Source organism: Melampsora larici-populina (assembly GCF_000204055.1).
Source record: "Melampsora larici-populina 98AG31 unplaced genomic scaffold MELLAscaffold_18, whole genome shotgun sequence".
Taxonomy (NCBI): Eukaryota; Fungi; Basidiomycota; class Pucciniomycetes; order Pucciniales; family Melampsoraceae; genus Melampsora; species Melampsora laricis-populina.
The window spans coordinates 1070313-1092371 of record NW_006768782.1 but is presented as its reverse complement, the minus strand read 5'-3'; the positions used below and the strand labels follow the sequence as shown (position 1 = coordinate 1092371).

At 40.9% G+C, this 22059-nt stretch overlaps 5 protein-coding genes across 5 annotated transcripts in view; all 5 read right to left on the bottom strand.

The window, feature by feature from the left end:
* Positions 1-364: 364 nt before the first annotated feature.
* MELLADRAFT_106573 (uncharacterized protein) lies at positions 365-1022 on the bottom strand (the record flags this gene model as incomplete). Its single annotated transcript, XM_007410004.1, has 2 exons — positions 365-790; positions 861-1022. The coding sequence occupies 2 exons, from the start codon at positions 1020-1022 to the stop codon at positions 365-367; spliced, it is 588 nt and encodes a 195-aa protein (XP_007410066.1).
* A 532-nt stretch (positions 1023-1554) lies between these two features.
* On the bottom strand, positions 1555-2949 carry MELLADRAFT_43454 (uncharacterized protein; the record flags this gene model as incomplete). The annotated part of the gene is made up of 4 exons (XM_007410003.1): positions 1555-1801; positions 1901-2482; positions 2566-2786; positions 2889-2949. 4 exons carry the CDS (start codon positions 2944-2946, stop codon positions 1628-1630), a joined length of 1035 nt encoding a protein of 344 aa, XP_007410065.1.
* Positions 2950-3170: 221 nt separating this feature from the next.
* Positions 3171-8600, bottom strand: MELLADRAFT_124191 (putative oligopeptide transporter; the record flags this gene model as incomplete). The annotated part of the gene is made up of 30 exons (XM_007410002.1): positions 3171-3740; positions 3816-3855; positions 3930-3993; positions 4063-4092; positions 4158-4286; positions 4360-4443; positions 4537-4566; positions 4654-4711; positions 4790-4812; positions 4884-4974; positions 5036-5075; positions 5142-5151; positions 5234-5335; positions 5396-5545; positions 5615-5674; positions 5760-5803; positions 5867-5945; positions 6004-6112; positions 6202-6232; positions 6313-6446; positions 6512-6587; positions 6650-6707; positions 6779-6822; positions 6911-6930; positions 7013-7234; positions 7302-7310; positions 7438-7483; positions 7567-7825; positions 7942-7986; positions 8054-8600. The coding sequence occupies 30 exons, from the start codon at positions 8555-8557 to the stop codon at positions 3719-3721; spliced, it is 2613 nt and encodes an 870-aa protein (XP_007410064.1).
* Positions 8601-13785: 5185 nt separating this feature from the next.
* MELLADRAFT_106571 (uncharacterized protein) lies at positions 13786-14929 on the bottom strand (the record flags this gene model as incomplete). The annotated part of the gene is made up of 7 exons (XM_007410001.1): positions 13786-13895; positions 14003-14047; positions 14145-14259; positions 14338-14561; positions 14640-14664; positions 14724-14756; positions 14861-14929. 7 exons carry the CDS (start codon positions 14927-14929, stop codon positions 13786-13788), a joined length of 621 nt encoding a protein of 206 aa, XP_007410063.1.
* Positions 14930-15476: 547 nt separating this feature from the next.
* MELLADRAFT_71892 (uncharacterized protein) overlaps positions 15477-22059 on the bottom strand; it is a gene marked incomplete at both ends in the record, with an annotated part of 10664 nt that continues 4081 nt past the window's right edge. Inside the window, 3 exon segments of the mRNA XM_007410000.1 lie at positions 15477-15505; positions 18404-18407; positions 18418-18435.

Below are 22059 nucleotides of genomic sequence, written 5' to 3'. Positions count from 1 at the left end.
GATTCCCGATTCATTCGGGTCAAACTCACACTCACGAGTCTCATCTCATCGGTACTTTACACTTTACACTCATCCGGATCTCACTAGCACACTTCAAAAGACTCATTTCAATTCTCAAAGAAGCCTAAATCTAATCATGAGTTAGATTGTATTCCAACACGATTATCTTGGATTGCATGATTCGGATAAAGTTTATGGATCGAATGAATTTGGAGTACGGTGATCATCGGACTTTCAAACCGCAAAGACTTTAAGAGTATATAACAAATGATATTGACTATATCCATCACATCTGATAATGCAATCAATAAGACAAGTTGAATAAAAAGAAAAAACACCCAATCCTTTACAACATATAATTTGATTAATTTGAATTAAGATCTAATAATGGATTCATTGGATTCTTCCAATCATGATCCCAAACTTTTCCATGACTAGGTGAACTTTCCGAAGGGATTCTCATTTGTCTAGGAAACAATCCTGGTAATTTTCCCGTTGCATTAACTCCTAAATCTTTGACTCTAGATCCAACATTTTCTAATCTAGCTATATTCCCATCTGAATCTTTTAAAGTTTTTAAATATAATGATAAATCCGCTAATCTTAATTCTTCTAATGCTTGATCTATTGATCGGTATTGTCTTTCTAATCTTTGATTGACTTTTTCTCGTCTTTCTCTTAATCTTATTTGCCATGCTCTATGAATCGTTTCATGAATTTCGGGTGATGGTATAATAGTTGATAATCTTTCTAATCTTTGACTTTCTTCTTCTTTTTGTTCATATAACATCTATCAAAAAAAACCAAAACATCATTGGTTAAGGATTCAAAATTGATTCAATCATGATAATCAAATTTACCTTTCGAATCACATCTGTTCGATCTGGTCCTGAACTTGTGGTTGTTTTACCAGTTCCTTTTTTGAGATATCCTTTTGATTGTGCTGTACGGTTTTCACTTCCTTTAGCAGATGTTTTGGTTTGTTTGGTAGTCGCCTTTGTTCGAACTTGTCCTGCACTCATTGTAATGAGCTGTGGTCTTTTTGATGCAACCCTTCGGCTGATAGTAATAGGTAAGCCGGACATCGAGATCGAGTTGTTCAGGGTAAAGTGGAAAGTGAAAATAAGGATATGTAAAATGCAAAAAATTGATCGTGGGCAGCAAAAATGGTCAACTTTCGAGATTGTGGCTCTTGACTCGGGACTCCGGGTAGCTATTGAAAGACGGGGGTGGCGAGTCACGCCCCGGATAAACCCGACTCGCTCGGCAACGAGTTCTACTCTTGAGCTGAATAGAAAAAGTTTGTAACAAGCAGATTGCAGCAACAAGAAGATCACACAATGAACCACAGTTCCTCCCTCTGACCCCAACCCTTCAATGCATTCATGCAGTCGTACCGGTTGCAGGAATTGATCTTCAGGGGAAACAGAAAGAAGAATCATGACTAAAAAAGTATCCGTGGAAGTCTGAGTTTTACAAAGACATTCCTTCCAGTCAGATCCACTATACACTGTTCCAAAGTTTTTAAATATCTTATCAAAAAGACAAGATTGTGAATGTGACAAGACCAGATGAAAAGTAAAATTGCATTACAAGCTCAATGATCAATCCACAATCCATACAAGTCTTAATCAGTTGTTATCGACATAACCTCTTTCAAACTTGGATAACTATCAATAGTCCCCTCTTTCTCTACACAAATCCTTGCTGCTTTTCCCGCTAGTGAACTGGCCCGTTTGACATCTTCCAGACTCAACGGTTTTTCAGATTCCATGTTCATCAATTGAGCAATGAAATAAGCCTATTGACCAACAACCACACAGAAAGAATTCGTCATTTCAATTGTCTATATTTGGAAACAATCCAGATAAATGAGCTTATAGATCAAAAAAGCACTCACTGTAAAACAATCTCCAGCACCAGTGGTATCGATGACCGGTCGTGTACCTTTACTAGCTAATGAGCTAAAAAGTGTCCAAGCCTTCTCACCAGAGTTAGCACGGAATCCAACCTGACAACCATTTGCTCCCAACGTCATTACGACTCCTATATTAGCAAATGATGATCGAATAAGTTTAATAAGGGTATCTTGTAGTTCATCTGTTTGACCAAATTCAATCTTAAGATCAACATCCGCTTGATGGTCTGGTCGATCACAAGCTTTGGTGAGCGCTCGAGCTTCTTCTTGATTAACAATTAACCAATCTACTGTACTCCAGGGTATCACGTTTTGAATTTCTGATCTTGATGGAAGAGGCGAAGGGTTGAAAATCGTAGAGATTTCACATTTCTTGGCTGTCTTCAGTGCTGCACAAGTCTCGGATAGTGGGATTTCGTTCTGTAGGAGTAAATGACTATATAGCCTACCATCGATTGTTAAAGGTGGCCAGGCGTTGGAGGGAGCGTGATTGGCTCCATGGACAAGTACAATTGAGTTTTCGCCAGTATGAGAAACTTGAATGATAGCCCGACCGGTGGGGAGCTGTGTTGGTGCTCCAATTAGCCGAAATGATTCCGGTGTGAAACGATTCAAAATCTATGGCGCTTAGATAGGATGGACCTGACCTCCGAAATTGCCATTAACTGATCAACATTTACGCCGTATCCTTCGATAGTCTCCTTGAGCCACATTGCGTCCTGTCCAATCAAGCCCACAAAGGATACCCGAATGCCGGCCTTCGCAAGAGCCACCGCGGCATTGGCCCCCTTGCCACCTGGCCGACGTGAGTAAGCACTAGAGCCGATAGTCTCACCTTCTCGAACTATATGCTCGACGGACAAGTATTCTGGGATTGATAGACAGATGATGGAGATCAATTCACGCCACCCAGGATACCCGTGGTCTAGTGGGATTCATGATCGAGGCTTGATAATCATGAGTGACTTACCATCAACGTTGATACTGCTTCTGACCAAGCATCCTTTGGTATTGTTGGTGTCGTTCATCGCTGTGGAGCAGTTGGCACAGTCTGATTGCAAGGATGTCACAGAGCAAATTGTTAATCGCACTGCATGTTACAGCCTAGCCCTGGTACCGGCCCCGTACGCGAAAGGAAACAATTTTCCTCAGAACTTGAAAGCATTGCATTTTTTGCCAGTGACCCATAGAGAAGTCCATCTATAGTCCAACCCAATGCATCATAAAACTCATGAGCGCAAAGTATCCTCATTATTTCAGAAATGGAATTTACAATTGGATAATTTTTCGATAATGGGTCTGCTCTACTTGAATTGAAATTAAAAGATGAAAAAAGATAACAATCTATGGATGATTCTACCTGTAGTACCAAAAAGAAAACTATTACAAAAAGAAATGAGGGCTAAGAAAGATTTTACCTATAAGAAGATGATCTTGCTAACACATAAAATAGGCTCACGTACCCTATGATCAAGAAAGCAAAGAAAAAAACGAGATCAAAAATCTTGTACCGAGACACAGAATTGAAAAACTAAAAGAGTTTTGAAGAAAGAAAACAAAACAAAAAAGCCCTCAAGGTTCACATAAAATCAGATTCTATGATTTGATCACCCTAACTATCCCAGATCACACCTGAATCAAGAGGAGGGTTCAACAAAAATCATATAGGTACATGTAACAGGATCTAAGGAGAGTCATTAATATAGTAGATATATGTATTTTTAGTTACGTTCTTCAAATTGGCCCTAGGCGGAAATGAGCCCGAAATGCGATCCAACAACATTTCCACGCGCGATGGGTTCAGAACCGGGTACAATAATCACTGTATCGGTGTTCATGTGGTATGCTATGATCAGTGTGAAGTCATCATTTACATTCAAATACTATTCGCACTTACCGAAGGAATGGCGGAGCAGGATTAAGAATGTAATGAGGTACTGTGTGGCGAAAGGCCAAGGTAATCAATCCAATGTTTCGGATCTCAATTGACATCAAACACTGAAATTCTTACAATTGAGTGTAAAACCGGCACCGCCACCCACGGCGAATGACAACAATAACACCGTGATCTGAGTCTGTAGATGAAGAAAGAGTGAGTATAATCCACATCAATCCTTCAGGGAAAACTAAGGATCGGTACTCACACCACCATCCAGAGCCGCACTCAACACGTGCTATACCGTCAAAGAGGAATGTCAATGACACAGTCCAGTCGAGTAAACCGTCGATCGGAACTTACATTATAGCTTTTGTACCACTCCCAGTGATACAATCTCATGTAGAACTGACTCAAAAATCCAACGACAATCGCTGTAGTCCGACCTGCTGTCGTTCCATTGATTGCTACTTGAATTGTACCTGCGACAAGCTACAGTCACCATGTAATGAGTATGACTGAGATGATATCAATGGTCGTCTAGATTCAAGAAGAGTATGCATACTGGAACGTTGAATTTGCCTAGCATGGAATCAGGGTAACGACGCTGAACCAAGAGGAATGGCAGGGGAAGAAAGATGCCGATTAACTGTGGAAAGGTGTTTTGAGTCAGAGGATTTTCCAAAATTCAATTAGAAGCTACAGGCAAAGAATCAAGAAAAATGAGGTGAATGGTGCGCACCAGAGACAGAGGGATGAGGAAGTAGCGCCGCTGCAAAACCAATGTAGAGAATGCAAGTAGCGGATGAGGTTCGTGATTAGTATCGAATTAGTGACATTTCAAGGGAATGTGGCTTACCCCAGGTCCATAGAGTTGGCCAGCGAAGAGACTCCAGGTGCTGACTTCGTTGAACAATCTAAAATGCGTTGGCACAAAAGAATTAGTTTGGCTACGTTTTTGACGTCCAAAGGATTCAGTTTGTATGTCAACTTACGCCTGTGATGCGATTCCTGAGAACTGTGAAGAATGATTTTGTCAGGACCTAGGGATAAAAAGTTTTAAGACCTTCACAAACAAAATGACTCAACTTGACCACTTGCAGTTGGTTCGACCAAAGCAGCAGCATTATCTGTGACAATGGTCTGCATCACAAACTGATTGACAAGCACTCCAATCACGCTACATACCGCAGGAATCAGCCTCGATACCTCGATAAGTGTTGGACTGTGTGTAAACTTACGTTCCAACCACTTGGGCTCCAAATCCTTTCCAGGGTGGAACTAAGGATCAAATGAAATGTGAGTATCATAATTAGGTCTCGGTTTGACCACTCGAAATACACTCACTTTTGGTATACTATGAGTCAAGTTCAGGGAGCACAACTTGGGTCAATGTCAATTTCTCAGGAATAGATCATGTTTGATGAGAGTATACTGACAATCATCAACTTGACGCTGTATAATGATAAAACGAACAGAGTAAATATAAGTCGTACTACCCCAAGTGGGTCTAGACGTAGAAGTTTTTTGGAGAAGTATGACTCAACTCTTTGATGATCAACAAGGCTATAGTGGCACAAGTCGCACTAAAGAGACTGAACCTGTCGATACACAAGAGCTAATGTTACCACGTATCTCTCCATAATAACCGTAGGTCGTATGTGTCGAGTGATCTGAAAAACATACCACATAGAACGGATGACAGAGCCACCATAAACGGAACCGATCATTTGGCATGCAGGAGCAACGATCTAGGTATGATGATGTCTTGGGTCAGCAATCATACTTGCCGTTGTTTTTCACAGTAGATGTGACTCAACAGGATTAAAACCAGCGGTAGCATTAAGAAATCCAATCGAGCTGATGATGATGACGGCCAACTATCGTGAATCAATTCATTAGTTCAACGCAGTACAAACAAAAGCTTACGCTCATGATCTGATTTTCAGATCACACTACACGTACCAACATTGCACTGATCATGGGAACTATGCCCAAATGAGTCCCGGCTTTGATGTATGCCAAAGTGATTAGCTTGATAGGAGTCTGAATGTGGAGACAAAATTGCTCACCAATGATTGAACATACGTAGGCAGTAACAGTGGCTGCACAAGTCAATCCTAGAAAGAACCACATAGGGATGGGGCGATACTACAGATTGGAAGTATGATTAGCTCAAGTGTGGATAGGAGATGATCACTGTATTCACCATTTTCATAGCCTTTAGATGGGGGTCACTTGAATGTATATCGGTCTTGCCAGCGGATCGAAATAACATTGATTGGATCAAACCCCAATTTTGAAAGATAGCTTGAGTGCTTGAAGCGAGAATGGTGAGGTTAAAAAGAATATGACAAGGTGAGCTCAATAGGCTCAAGAATGACGTGTCGCTTTCAAATTTACTGACATCGCACTAGTCATCAACAGGGCAGCAAAAGCTATAAAAAGCGCATTGTTAGAATCATGACAAAGTGGCGTGCAGAAAATGAAGCAACTTCATGGTGAAGCCAATTCTCACCTTGGGAGATCACAAAGCTTAGAGTAAAGGCGGGTAGGCCTTGAGTTTCAAGTCCAATTTTGTCCAGGGTACCATTTGGCCTAAAAACTGCGGTTCGATTATAGGCCCCACCATGCTGGTCAAGAAGTTCGGTTCTGAGTTTGTAGAAATGTAAATCAGTACAGTTTAAGATTTCCTATTTGTATGGGACGGGATTTACGAAAGGAATGGGTATCCGTCTTGAGCGCCAGATTTTAAGAACCTCAATTTGTAAAGTGATAGGTATAAAAATATAGCTGTAGATATGCATATCAGTACACAACCTTTGCAGTCAATCAGGAGCAACAAAGATACTGACAAAAAGCGAGCGCAATCCAAGAATTCACTTGAGCGACCCAAGGTACATACATCGGGGACTGGAGCGAAAATCAAAGACATCGTCAGATTTTGCGGTTCATTAAAGAGATACATTCACGCTTGTGCTCACCGCCCCGTTCACTCCAGCTGAGATGTTTGTCCAATCGAGACTTGCTGTGATGAGGACATTATCAAGTCCAGAAGGACGTCAGTACTGATCAATAGCGAATGTAATATTCGCAGGCCTTATTGGGTTACATACCTGAAAGGATCCCGAAGCCGCTGATATGTTGATGGAGGAAAGTCACGTGTTTGTATCAATTAGCTGAGTTTGATTGATACATAATTCGGAAGAAGATCTTACGTGTTCGGCGAGGATCCACCGAAAACATTCGTCACAGCTGGTACGCCAGGCAAACACATACAGAAGATGTTCACTGCACTCAAAGCAGGCGCAAGAAATTGTGGTAGAATTTCCCATGCCCCAATGAGAGGAGCGAATTTCTTGAAGTATGCAATGCGGCGTTGTGCCAATGGATCTCCTCCATGGAGCGATTGAAAGAGAACTACAGATGGTATGACAGCACTGCATAGGATTGTAGAATTAGCTTTGGATAAGCAGCTGATGATATGTTAAGATCGACCAGACTCACGGATACGAACTACAAGGAAGCATTTGAATATATTAATTCATAGCATTTCCAAAACACACGACACATAATCAAAATCCCATTAGCCTCCTGGTTTGTCTCGAGAAGACGAATTGAGGCTAAGAAAATGAGAGCTTACCATTCTGCTGGGTAGACAAGAAAAGGCCGTACAAGCCAAGCAAAACCTGATGGGAAACGTTCGACAAACAATCCTAAGCCATTCTAGATATTCAGGGCTACAAGACCGCAAGAAGAAGTAGAAACGCACAAATTGCCAGTATTTGATTTGAAAATTGTGCCAAGACAGCCAATGCATAAGGAGGCGAGGCATGAAAGAATAAAATCTGAGGTGCAAAAATTTCAGTGCCAAAAGCGGCATAAGCTGAAGCAGCTGCCATTAATGTAGCAAACACGTCCTCTTTGATGGTATATGGTCCGGGATTCAACCATCGTATCCTCGTGGGTAAAATTTTGGAAAGCAAGGTGCCAAGTAAAAAAGAAAGAATCTGAAGTGTCAATAAAGATATCTATCATTTGTCAAGGTGAGGCGAAGAGAGAGACAAAGTTAGCTGAAGTTTTCGAAAGAAAGGCAGATCAGAAGGATCTGAGAGGGACTGAGGGGGACATCACTAATGTCACCTACCTGGACCCTAACTGGTTTGAATTGAAATAACTGAGCAATCGCAGCCTGAGGTACATCAATACTAATCAGACGACTTTGCACTCGCTAAGGATGTAGAGTTTTACAGACGAACCGCGACAATGGACAACAAAAAGCCAACAAGGACACTCCTGAAAGTGATCACCCGCATGGTGGGATCATCACCAGCATCGAATGGTTTTGAATCTCCACTTGCGCTGTCTTCTTTTTTTGTTTTTAATTCTAATTCTTCGTCATCTTCATTCCTTGAGGGATCGATCTTCTTATCAGACCAATCATCTGCTTGAATACTTTGTGGGTCTTGATGAGATCGGCGCCTGAAGTGTTGTTGAGGTAACAGAATGTGAAAGCTTTCTGAGCATGGAGACATTCTCATTCCCCGTCCTCCCATACCCGTTCCATGAGTCCATCTTGATGGTTGCTTAACCATGATGGGGCGAGAGGGCAGACCAGGTCGATCAGTCCGTCGGGCACCGCCAGGTCTGGCGGGAAGGGCTGGAGTCATCAAGTCCTCGGCACGGTAAGATGAAGCATTAGAGCATTGACGTAAAAGTTTGTCGACAGGTGGCCGATTATCGAAGGCAAACGGCTGTGACATGATGTCGATTTTGATGAGGGGTATCCTGTGAGTCGGTTTGAGTCTGATATATAATAGGAGTCACACAAGCTTGAAAGGTAAAAGAAGCGGATATTTTTAAGCCAATCGTGTCCGTCGATCGCCTCCAACCGCTAAGCTTCGAAAAATCCTTGTACTCTGCCTTAGAAAGGAGTGAAATACAAAGATTATCGATATCGTGCCAGAAAGGCGCCTTTGTGGTTCGTTGTCAATTGTTACGAGGCAAATTTGCTGGTGGTTGAAGGGCTTGAGGTTGGTATCACTAAACTCAGGCTAGTAACGATGACTGATATCGAAAACCCAACAAGAAGTTGTGCACTGGTGTCCTATACTTGATCCTGATGGGAAATGCTGCCAGAGCTATGACTGATTTGTAAAAGTTAGATCAAATTGATTTGTATTAATGAAACCCCAAAGTATGTAGGTCACCAGTTGAAATCGCGAATAGATAAAATTTCCTCCAATCTGGGTAAAGGATGAGAGACAAGCAGACGCGTTTTGGTTCTCATGCGGTCATCAAGACGCAATGTGGAGCCTTCTAGGAATAAAACTTGAGAGTGGAGGTTCAAAGGAATCACCAGAAAGTAGCCTAAAGCTTCGATTGGAGTTACATACTTATAATTGGGGTTCTCACTAATTCTTGAAATACATCTATCAGACGACATGAGACGTCAAAGGACACCGCTCGCCCATCCTTCGTGATGGACTAGCCAACAACAGCCTTGCATTACAGCAGTTCAACTCCCCATGGCCCGGTGCATCCTCCAGATACATGCCGTAGTTCGTCGTGATCTTTGACTGATTTCTGTTGAAGCAAGGGGCAAAGATTGGAGGGTAGAACAGAAGACGAAGGAAGTTGGCAGATTGACTCCGAGTTTACATCTGCTGTATACTTCAGTTGCAATAGAAAGCTCAGAGCCACAAAAGCCACAAATCAAGCTCACATAGCAACACAGTAAACTTCTTTTTATCATCTTCTTTGCAGCTTAGCCCGTGCCGTGCCCGTGTGCGCAATAAAATCTCTCAAACGAGGGGCGTTTGCAAAGAACCTCTACAACATCGCGTCCCACCTAGGAAAGACAGGAGAGATGCAGTATCAGTCTTTTTCTGAGACTGCGCTGAGACGAGCCCTGGGACATACAGGCATAGTATAATTTCTTCTCGAGTGGCGCCTGTTTTCGAGAGGTGTGTTTTGTTTTGATTCGCTGAACTTCTAGGCCTGTACACAGGTATTCAATCAAAACGATTTGAAGGAAAGTTGGGAAATAGAAGACAAATATGTAGCTTACGTTAATTTGATCAAAACGTCAAATCAAGAGGTTGGGTCAGCAAGAGTCAGAATCACACAGTCACATATAAGCTCTGTGAAAACTAGAGCTACAAAGATACGAATTGAATGAAGTAAGAGAAACAATAAACAGATGATTAAAAAATTAATCGCTCCAAACGAGCCAATTGTAATGAAAAGGACACCCTAATAGAAAATACTTACAACGTTTCAGCTTTATAAGAAGCCGTTAATGTGATCAGAGGATTCAAAGATATAACATATGTTGGATGAGTAAGAAGTGACAAAGCTCAGTCCAGACTTACCAATAGATGAGCTTACGAGCTTTGGTCGAGCTTGGAAATGGTTTCATAAATCGATTGAAAAGTTTGTGCAAGTTAAATGTAAACAAGTAGGATATCAAATTTGATTTGAACAAAACTAGTTTCAAATGTAGAACCATTAGCCCCCCATGTAAAATGAATCATTGATGGATTTAATTTGATCATTCTTTGAATTCTTGTTTTTCAGTTCTGTGATTCATTGATTGATTTTGTTCCAAGAAAAGCCTCAAGTCGAGATAAGTGTTTGTGTTTTGATGCCTTGATGCGTTGACGACTTCTTTTGATGTTATGTTGATGAATTCCAATAGCTCGGACCATCTTGGTTCCCTTGGTATGGTACACTGTGCAATTGAACTATGGAGTGCCACCTTTTGTAACCACACTGTATACAGACAGCCACTATTTTTTGTAGCTCAGAGAGAGTCTCAGAAGAGTCTCAGAGCGACAGAGTCTCAGAAAAAGACTGATACTGTTACGCTCCCGGAAAGAGAACAAGTGGAAAACTTGCGGGATTTAAATCTCATGTGATACAACTCGACCAATCCATGACGGTGGATCTAAGCGTAAGGCTCTGCATAAAAGTTAAATCGCACTATATTTAGGGCTCGTTCGGCTACTGCATTTTAATGCACCTTAAACCGATACAGCCGTTCCAAGAAAGGTTGATTTGTTTTCTCAAAATTTCTGTCCCGTGCAAAACTCATACTGTTTATCGAGTTTTTTCTTTTCACAACGTTGAGCAATATGGAAGGCAGAGCATCCTCGCCTGAAGATCATGTGTCCTTGTGACCACTCAATTCACATCTTTTGAAATACATCTGCCAAATCCTTTGTGATTGTAATTTGGCTTTCATGGCTAGCGGCAAGAACAACCTTTTCTCATCAGTCAGTAGGATTTGGCATAGTCAGGCTGTGGCAACCTGCACATCTGAGCGCGGTTAAGTTGGTTCTAGAGAATACTGGCAAAATCAGTTACAGTTGTTTTATCTGCTGTGCTGATGAGCTTTTTTTAAACTTGCAATCAACCATTCTTGGAAGAGCTGTAATTGCATTGAAAAAAAGCTGTTTAGCAGCCTTTTAATCCAAGATTTTAATTGACTTAAACACCGAATAATGCACTGGAAAAGACTCCAGAGGCAATTATTCGATCTACTCAGGTGCTCCAAAATGCAGCAAGCCCAACACGACTTCCTTGCTCCTTTCAGCACGCCGTTATTCTACCTGCGTGATCTCCTACAATTGTCCATGGCACAACTCTAAATTAAATCACTGTGCACGGTCTGACGTAGACCCTCTCACAATGTCATCACAATGGAACATTTGTCGCTTTGATAAAAATGGATTGGTCAAACCAGCTTCAAACTTGGTCCTTCAAGATATCACCTTTGAGTTTTAAACCTTTACCGTGTTTACATTTTCTACATGAAGCAGTTCACCACTGAGCACTTCAAGGACTTGACTCAACCACCTTTTCTCTACACCACATTCAAGGTCAAACTTTCAGATACACTTAATTTCAATGGTTCAAACTGGGTCTGGCTCCCAACCTCCCAAGCCCCAAGCCAAATGGACCAAAGCCCAAACACACACTTTTCTCAACTGGCTTCTAGACAAGCATCACAACAACAATAGATCCAAAAACAACTTTCTACCAGTTCTTTGGACCAACGCTGCCAAAGATTTGAACAAGGCATTTGAGCTTGACCATGACATCCCACAAGCCAAGAACCATTACACTGTGGTTTATCTCTTTCTATTTCACTTCTTGCATTTATATTCACATCTCTTTCTATGTCACTTCTCCAATTCACTCACAACTGTACATCAGCTGATTGCTTGTGCATCATTCTGTACAGCTGAAGTGAATTATGTGTGATCTGAAGGAAGGATTGGGATTGGGCTGGGATGATGAGCAACAGACAGTCATAGGAGGTGACAACTTCTGGGCCAATCGGGTTCAGGTAGGTTATCCAACTCAACTCCATTCTCTCATCATTTCATTAATCAACAAGCAAAAATACATCAAATCTCCACTGGCTTCGAATCATGGGCTCAACAACAATGATATTGATGCAGGCAAGGAAGGAAAAAGCAAAGTGATCAACTTGGCAGGTACATGTGATTATTTTCTTACATACATCAATGACAATATCATCATTTTGTTCACATGATTTTCTCATATTCCATCACAGATGAGTGGTCTGATTTTGACAATGCACTCACACCAAGCGCTACCAATAATCCAATTGCTTCTAACCCATCAGCTTGAGCTAAGACAACTCCTTCAGCTCTAAAAAAACCTTTCAATTTGGCTGCTCCCATCCCCAAACCAACTAACACATCCTCCTCCAAGCCAAGTGGCTCTGATAAGGCTCCAGTAAAACTGGCAAGCTCACTACAGCAAATGACATAAACCTTGGCACTCAAGGCTCAAGCTCTAGTTGATAAAGAAGATAGAAAAGATGCTCAACACCATTCTCAAGCTGAATACATTTTTGAAGCAGTTCAAATCAAACAGGAGTCTTAACACCCTCCAACTCCTCAATAATTTCAACCTTCAGCTATGGCTTGCTTCAGACATAGCAGTCAAGATCACTTTGCAACAGCATCAGACTGTATTGATTCAGCTGGTATTTTGAGAAATAAAGTTGTGGCAGAGTTCTTTTTGAATCCGGAAGATGATCTTTGTTTTCAGTGGTTTCAAGAGAAGATTGATGAACTCAAGAGAAAGAATTAAAATCAATCTATCATCAAAAAAAACAAAATCAAAAGTTTTCATTACAGACAGTCATATTTTATGGACAAACGGTTGTTATTACAAAATACTATTGTTTTTAAATTATATTTTACTTTTAAATGCTATTGTTCTTTTAACTAGATTGTACTATCACCAGAGTGTAGTTGATGAGCTTGCTCCCCTTCAAATATCTGTAGGACAGCTTGATATACTGGAAACCCACTGCTTTGGATTGGTTTGGCATCTTTATTACCATCCTGATTATTCAAAGGTTAGAACTGATGGAATGAAAGATAAAAAATGGATGAAATGTACTTCCCACTATTGACCCCATCAGGCCTTCTCAGTGTGAACCTTGACATTTGTCATATCAACTCCAGGTGTGCCACTTTTGACTTCTTCAATAGGAAACAAGGTATGGTGGTGAGCCCATGCACAATCAGGTGAGTTGATCTCTTCATCTTCCTTCTTATAACATCATATCTTGAACAGTCTGATTCATCTATTTTTACCTTGATTTTGGTTTTGGTGGTTTGGAAGTGGGTTCTTCATTGGTTTTGGAATGAGGCATGCTGGGCAAGAGTGGGTTGAGATATTTGAGGAAGGTGGTGATTGAGTTAAGGAAGGTGGTGATGAGTGGTGCAAGGGCTTCCATGGACCATACAGAGTTTACCTTGTAAAATTGTAAAAAGTGTTAAATAAGCTGTGTTACAAGTTTCTTGAGGGAAAAAATTGCTAATAGTGAAATCTTGGAGTGTCCCAAAAATCTGCATTATAATCATTCTGGACATTACAGAATGCTTGTTAATCATAAATTGAACACATTTTGCAGTAAGCTTAAAATTGTCTAAACGCAGAATACCTATTGAATTGAATCTTCATATCCTATCTCTAATCCAAACTCCCTACAAAAAGTGACTTCGTCCATCATGAATTGATCTTTACAATGTTTGGCTAAGATGGACAAGTTTTCTAACAAAAGATTGTTTTGGAAAAAAAGAAAAAGGTGATCAATATATATGTGGATGAGAAATCATACGATGAACTTCCTTAAACTTTTTTAGTAATGGTTAACTTACCTGTCCAATTCTCAGCACCTGTTTTGAATAATTGACATTCTTTTTCTAAACAAGAAATCAAACATTCAAGATAATCTATCAGTTATTTATTCTTTTCAAAACTGTTTTCTCCAAAGAATTTTAACAATCATCTTGCACATACCTTTTTCTTCAATTCGTGCTGGATCTATTGCATGTAATGTTTCAAGTTCTTCTTGAAGTGATTTAATAGAAGACTTCAATTCAAGTAAGTCTTGAAGACCAACTTGTCTTTCAACCTACCAACTCATCCAAAATAAGCTTATCATAGTCTTCTATAATTGCATATTTCAAATAAAGAGAAATTGAAACTCAACAGATTCCACTCGATCAATTCTTTCTAACTCGATGGCATCCTCAAGTTCAGATTTTTGAAGTTTGAATTTTTCAAACTCTTCATTTTGTTTTTTGATCGCTTTATTAATGTTCACCGATTGTTCTGAAGTAAAACTCCAATAAAGATTTATACTTCCTACTTTTTCTAGTTTAACTAATCCATCATCTATCAAGTTCTTTAGTGTATCTTCTACACTTTGACTTACTATATACATAAACGATAGAAAATATAGTAAGTCAGTTAGTAAGTTGTTGGAAAGTTGGAATGAGGTAGACTGCCAACCGATTCCTGTAGCCCTCGGTACGAGCTATGCGTAATCATATGGTCAGTTCAGTACTGGAACCATGGAAGTAATTAAGAACCAACCTTCATTAAATCTTTGATGGAAAAGAAATCATTCTACAAGATTTGATCGCACATCCAAAAATTAGTCAACCAGACTTTCAAAACTTGAAGTTTAGAAGTTCAAGAATGCAAGAAAATCAGTCATGGAGAAGACTCACAGATGCATGAAAGAAGTCAATCATCCTTGTAAGTTTTTCTTCAGCGCTTACACCTGCTCTTTTTGACATCCTTCAATTTTTTTGGTATACAATTTGATCGATATATTACTGAACAGTGTCGTAGTCACAATTAACAAGAGATAAGATGGTGATGAAAATTGAACTTTTTTTTATTCAGAGACGAATGAGATTATTGATTTGAATGAGATGATGAAGGGAGCAGCTGTTGACTTGAAAATCAAATTACAGCAATAAGTCTTGTTGACCGTCGGAACAACCAAGGACAGTCTTGTTGACCATTTACCAAATCACTTGATTCAATTTGATCTGAAGACTTGTAACTCGTTGATTTCTCAAAACCTTCTTATCCAAAAATCATAGCAAATATGTATCAAGGTAGCTCATCCTCGAAAATGTCTCATTCATCTTTCATTTATGCATGATACTCCAGTATCCCCGGCGAATACTAGAGTCATGAGAACCCGATGCCAGATACATGTTAATTGTAACCAAGATCGCTTCAAGCTTATCGAAGAAAGGACACTACTTTGTATTTTACATCATAAAAATCAAAAATCTCAACAACAATGAGACTCATTCAAGTCACACAACAATTCAGGGAGATATAAAAAGTTTGCTTCCAGGCTAACTTAACTAAGTCCCTCTACCTCGTGAGCGAGCCTTAGCGAGTAGAGGGACTTATATGTAATGTCGAGTTCGTCGGTGACAAGCACAATTGGCTTTTGGTGGGGAAGTCTTATATGTATTATGACTTTTCCGTATCGATTTATGGAATTTTCTGTTGTTCGATTATGTTTCCGTCTGGAGTCTCGCCCATCTTTCTCTCCATTCCATTTTTGATGTTGAGATCAAAACAAAAAGTTTCCTTTGACCTCAACAAAAGCTCTTTTGGAATTTCGAAAAAGGGCTGCGGATGTCGGCTCAACGGTTTTGTGTGACATCCATGCGGCTTGAAAACCAAATTTGAGAAAGTCTTGACTTCATCAAAAAACCATTGATCAATCATCGAGTAGCCTTCAAAGCCTCAAAGATTTCCAATCCGTAAATCAAAAATGTCTTTGTCGAGAATGCGAACTCGAAGTGCGCCAAACATTGATGAACAAATACCAGATTTGAATGATCTTAGCCGGTCTAGCCGTAGCTTACAGTTAGAACAAACAAGCCTTACCAAAAAAGTGCTCACCGCGTCATTACAAGAGCAGTGGGAGATGTTCAAGGCCAAGTTCGTAGCTACATGGGTCAACAACCAGCCAACAGATGTTCAGCTACAAGCCGCTGTCGCTCTAGCAAACGGTGAAAACACCTTCTTACTTTCTGCGACCGGGTCCGGAAAGAGTCGAGTGTCGGAACTATTCTTTCTCATGTTTCCGAAGGTCAAGAAGGCCGTGATAATGGTCTTGAACCCACTAGATGCGCTCGGTGATAACCAGGTTTGTTTAGGCTTCTGATCAATGTCAGCCATGTCATTCTAAAGATCACATTCCTCTGCTTAGGTTTTGGAGAAGAAATTCTGCGGTATCACTGCAATCAATCTTACAAAGAATACATTCACTAAGAAGGTATTGGACAAATTACAAAAACATGAATACTCATTCATATATCTGGTACGTTCGTTTATCCAGGAAGACCAAATCAAATGTATGTTTTGAATAAACTAATACCTCTTGGTTCCTAAAGAGCCCTGAGATATTTTTGAACAGCGAGTCATTTCAAACTCTTTACCATAGTAAAGAGTTTCAGTCTCACCTTGTCTTGAAAGTGGTTGATGAAGCACACTGTATCTACCTATGGGGGCTTCAAGAAAGTGGAGCTTCGAAACATTTCTCAGTGCATGTAACCCCGCAAGATGTTGGTTTTTTTCGACCAGCTTACGGATCTCTTGGCAAGCAGCTGATGGCAACCATCAACATACCATTCCTCTTGATGTCGGCAACTTGTCGACCGATAGCAGTCTCATCAATAATGAAGAGCTTGAGTACAACTTCATCTCATATTACAATGATAGAAGGAGAGCTTGCTCGCCCTGAGCTTTGCTTCATCAGAATATATATGACTTCAACTCTTGACTCAGTAGAAGACTTGAATGTACTGATTCCTCATGAATCGAATGTCTCGAACGAGGAATTAACTCCAATGATTATCTACTCTGGCACTCGTAATGGAACATTGACGGTAATGCAAGTAGTTTCGAAAGCACGCGGTCAACCGGATGAATACAAGAATCCGAGATCGAGACTTATCCGTAGATATCATTCTGTGACGGGCGATAAAGACAAATTAACACACGCTGAGGAGTATGGCAAAGGAATCTACCCAATAATTTCTGCTACTTCCGCTCTCGGACTGGGTCAGAACTGGCCTCGCGTGAGGATTGTGGCTGTCATGGGTGTGATGGACCCTTCTGAATCAAATCAGATGGCTGGACGATCCGGACGCGGTCATCGAGCAGGATTGGTATTCTTGTTTGTTCAGCCAAACATGCCTTCAGGGAAGAACTCTTCTGAGGATATCTCAGTTACACCTAATATGAGCAATGAGGAGCGTATGCATGCGCTTCGATTCACGCCATGCTGCTTGAGAGTGACATATAATGTTGATAACTTGTACGCTTTTTTGATACCACACACAGATGACCTTATATTCATGATTCCAAGCTGAATCAATTTGAACTGTACAGAAAAGGATATATTCCCATGGCTCTGACAGATCCTGGCTACCTCAAGGAGATCAAGCGTCAGAATTATTTGAAGATGCCAGCTTGCCGATGTTCTAATTGTGACCCTCAAGGAGCGGCTCGGATCATTCGACTTCTGCCGCAAACAAAAGCAGCGGATCTAGATGCTTTGCTATTGTCGGTCCCATCTGAAACAGAAGACACATCACTGCTCAATATTCCAAGGAACAGCAAGAAGAGGAAGTTTTCAAGTGACCTTCCACTCGTATGCAAGTTAAATGATCCCATCCGATTGAATGTACCGCTTATTGATCTGACGGCCTCAATTATGGGAAATTACGAATTTCTTTTCAACAAAACTTATCCGACTGATGCGCCTTATCTGCCTCAAGCTCTTTTCACTCGGGAAGATGCCTGGCAGATTGCTAAGAACTACCAATCGGTTTCTAATGGAATCTTCCTTCGAGAGATTCTAGGAGGGCAGACTATACCTGGGCTCTTTGAAATGATCTCATCAAGTATTCAATCTTGGTTTCGGAGCGAATTGTTCAAAGATCATCAAAGCGAACTCGAAGATATTCAAATTGAAAGTGACCAAGCAATCTTGGACACACAACTCATTGAAGAGGAATATCAAGAAGAGGAGCGACTGAGGGATGTGGCAAAAGCGCTCAAAGCACAAGGCATTGCAGATCGAAAGCGTTTACGTGCTGAAAAGGCTGCGGAGGCCTTGAGATTGAAAGAGCAAAAACAAGCTGATAAAAAAAAAGCAATCGCTCATTTAAGTACATTACATTAAAATGATTCAAGGGAGCTCGTTGTCAACTGGCTGCTCCAAAATGTCTTCCTCTTGAGTTTTTGTATTCATTGACCCCCAGATGAAGCGAGAAGGAATATTCTTTCGGGCTTCAAGCTTGAGGATCGAGCGCAACTTCAAAATTCCTAGATATTCCACATCGTCAAGCTCCTCATTTTCATCAGTAGGTCGTTGATATTTAGAGTATTTAGGATCGCTCAGGTGGACCTGAGCCATGCGTAAAAAGGTTTTCATAGTTTGATCTGATATCGGATGTGGATTGTTCTGATAAATATCTTTCAGACCAGACCAAATCTTCATTCGATGGATCTGGTTACGAAGCTATGAAAGATATTATTAAATCAAACTCTGTGCTAAAACCAAAAGACGTGAGAAGAGAAAATTGTACTCACTAGTGGGATGATAATTGAAAATCTATCCATAAGTCTGTCGATTTGTGTCCCTTGACCCTATAAGTCATCGCTTGAATCAGTTCATGATAAATCAAAAGAGGAAAAGAGAAAAAGTCATACTGAGTTATTATAAAAGTATTTCAGCCAATAGTTCTGAATTTCGAGATAAAAGTCCTTTGCAACCCAGTGTCCATCACACCCCCCAGTTGGGATTAGTAGTGAATGCTTTATTGCTTTGGCAATCTTCGGAGGTAGAAATCTCTCGAGTATGAGGATGAACCTGGGCAGATGTATCACATAATGTGAAAGGCCTTTGATTCCATGTGCCATAACAGCCCATCTTTTCCACATTAGAAGGACACGACCCACGTCTCCTGCTCGCATTGCATGATCACCTTCAACAATCGTTGCAAAGTCACGAAGTCGAAGTCGTAAGTTGTACAAACTCCAGTCGCCAGTCTTTGAAGACTGATCCACTGATGAGGCAGTGAAGTAAGTTTCATAGCACTCATCAATGATTGAGTTTGCCGCATTAGGTTGATCAAGTTGAACAGGAGGGTTTCGGGACTGAATTATCTGCGTATTGAGATAAATCAAGCATCAGCTCAGGAATTACGCTGAGGTTCTCAGAGAAAACTATGTATCTCAACAAAAAGACCAGAGTGGCTGTATGGCTTTTGTGTATCATTTGCAACAAAGAATTGAAGTCTTGTTGAGACGGAAGTTTGTCTGTATTCATCAAAAGCGCACCAGCAGTTCGGTGCAGTCCAGTGTCAGATGAGTCGCTTGGATCACCCCAATGATGGGCTATGACTTTGCTAGCAACATTCCACATGGTATGAGCTAACCCAGGCATGTTGAGAATATTGTTTAAGGTTTCATCAGCTGCATCAGCTGGAAAGCGCTGGCGAATTAGAGACTCGAAGTTCAAGCAGGTGCCCATATCGCCTTCGTATACTTGGATCGACTCGGCGGATTTGTCTGAATCTTCACCTGTCTGTTTTAGGCATTGTCCGAGCATATCGGCTACGCCTGCGGCGGAGCCATCTGACGCATTCATCATTTTCAACATCACCAAATCGGGTGTGTACCATTCAATCGGGTCTACTGGAGGGGAGACGGTTACGAGTGATTTTTTGCAAGCAGTGTATGCTGGTGAGTTCTTTTCAAGTTCGTATTCCAAAAGAACTTTAGCCAGCTGTGACTTTAGTACAAGTCCCCAGTGCAATTGATCTTCTTGACGGCGCAGCATCGAGAAAATCTCAAATGGTTCTGCTTGACTTTTTTCGATGTAGTTCAGAAGAGATTTGGTACTGGCGTCCTTGGGGTCAATTGAGTCGATAAGATGTGCTGGCAAGAAATGAAGGTATCCATAAGAACCATGGAACATCTTTGTAGATGCCTCGATTCGAGCGTTATGAACACGTGCTTGAATATCAATATTATCGAGTGTTGTGAAAGGTCGAAAGTTGTACGTTTTGGCCATTCGATTTTTGATTATTGCTTCAGAGGCTTTCCCAAGGGTTAGCATGGCTTTCAACCCAGTTTGGCGACTAGTTGTTAATCCTAGGAAGTGTAGCTGATCATTGACTCGTTCAGAAACACCGCAAGCGATGAAGGCAATGGCGTTCTGTAATTGCATTCCATTGAAACGTCGATTACAGGAAAAGGCTATCATTGATAATATGGTACCTGGAAGCTGAATTAAGAAAGATAGGAGCATGCGAGTGTTTTCTTCCACTTTCAATTGTCTTGAATACAGATACGCACATGCTTCAATCGATGGTCATCCACACTGCTTGAGAAAGTGTTTTCCGAATGAGATAGCCCCTCCATGGACTCAGCAGGTATGGTTACTTATCAGCCTCTCGTCAGGTATTGGTAATCCGTGATTAGGCTTCTGTTCCGACTTTTCCTCCCGGGATTCCTTTGCTCGATAACCGCTAGTTCAATCTTCTTGTATATGAGTGAATGTAAGAAAGGCATGCTCTCAATCAAGATTTTTTCTCAAGCATCCTCGGATTTGTTTTCGAAAAACGGATAGTCAACCCGTTCAGCACTATAAAAGCTCCCCTTTGGAGCATAGCCTCGAGGTGGCTCTTCACGATTCACAATTTCGTGGGCCTGATGTGATTGCAACTCATTCAGTTAGAATTCGAGTCAATTTTGGGATGTTGCTGGAAGATACTGACCTGTCTCAAGATAAAGTCAGACCATCGCTGAGTATTGGCCTTTCTGTCACTTTCAATCGCTCGCTTTTTGATACTCAAGATGAGATTCACAGTTGAATCCCAGCCAGTTGGTGTACCCCAAAATTGACGTCTTGAAGCAATCTCCTCTTTGCTGGAATCGAGTAGATTTTGAAAGAATTCCTTGGGAGTCAATCCAAGTTTCTTGATAAAATCACAAATCTTTATTGTACGGTGTTGTGAAGCTTCTTCAGGATTGGTTGTGCTGACGGTGACCTCTGGCACTTGATTCTCAATATTCGAATTCACCTCTCCCAGGAGTGGGTCAATATGCGAATCCATCTTGCTTAGGATTTGATTTTGGTGTAGCGGTCAACAAGAACAAGAGTGGTAGTGGTCAACAGGTGAGGATAGTTCAAGTTCTTTATTCCTCTCATGTAAGCAGCAAAAACCAATCAAGCCTAGTTGATCAATACCCTTCAATCCCTCTTACCGCATTCTCACATGATCGATCGCACAATTTTGAACTGGAAGGTTCACAAGGTCTCACATTACATACCCTTCTGGTTTGTGTAACTCACAGCATCCGAAATTCCAAAAGAGCTTTTGTTGAGGTCAAAGGAAACTTTTTGTTTTGATCTCAACATCAAAAATGGAATGGAGAGAAAGATGGGCGAGACTTCAGACGGAAACATAATCGAACAACAGAAAATTCCATAAATCGATACGGAAAAGTCATAATACATATAAGACTTCCCCACCAAAAGCCAATTGTGCTTGTCACCGACGAACTCGACATTACATATAAGTCCCTCTACTCGCTAAGGCTCGCTCACGAGGTAGAGGGACTTAGTTAAGTTAGGCTTCCAGGTCTTATTTACACCGCGGGAATTAACTCGTTTGAAACCCAATTGAGTGAAATTTTGGTGTCCGGGTTTGAATTTCCTCGAATCAAGAAACTCGTTCACAACTCGTTAGCAATAGGTTTGCCAATTTCCCTCGGGCTGTACCCTGTACTCTGCTGGCCAAGACTACCCCATTCTTGTTTTAGATCTGTATGCGTGCGCTGCCGTCCTGACCGAACCCTCTTGTGTCCTTCCTTTTTT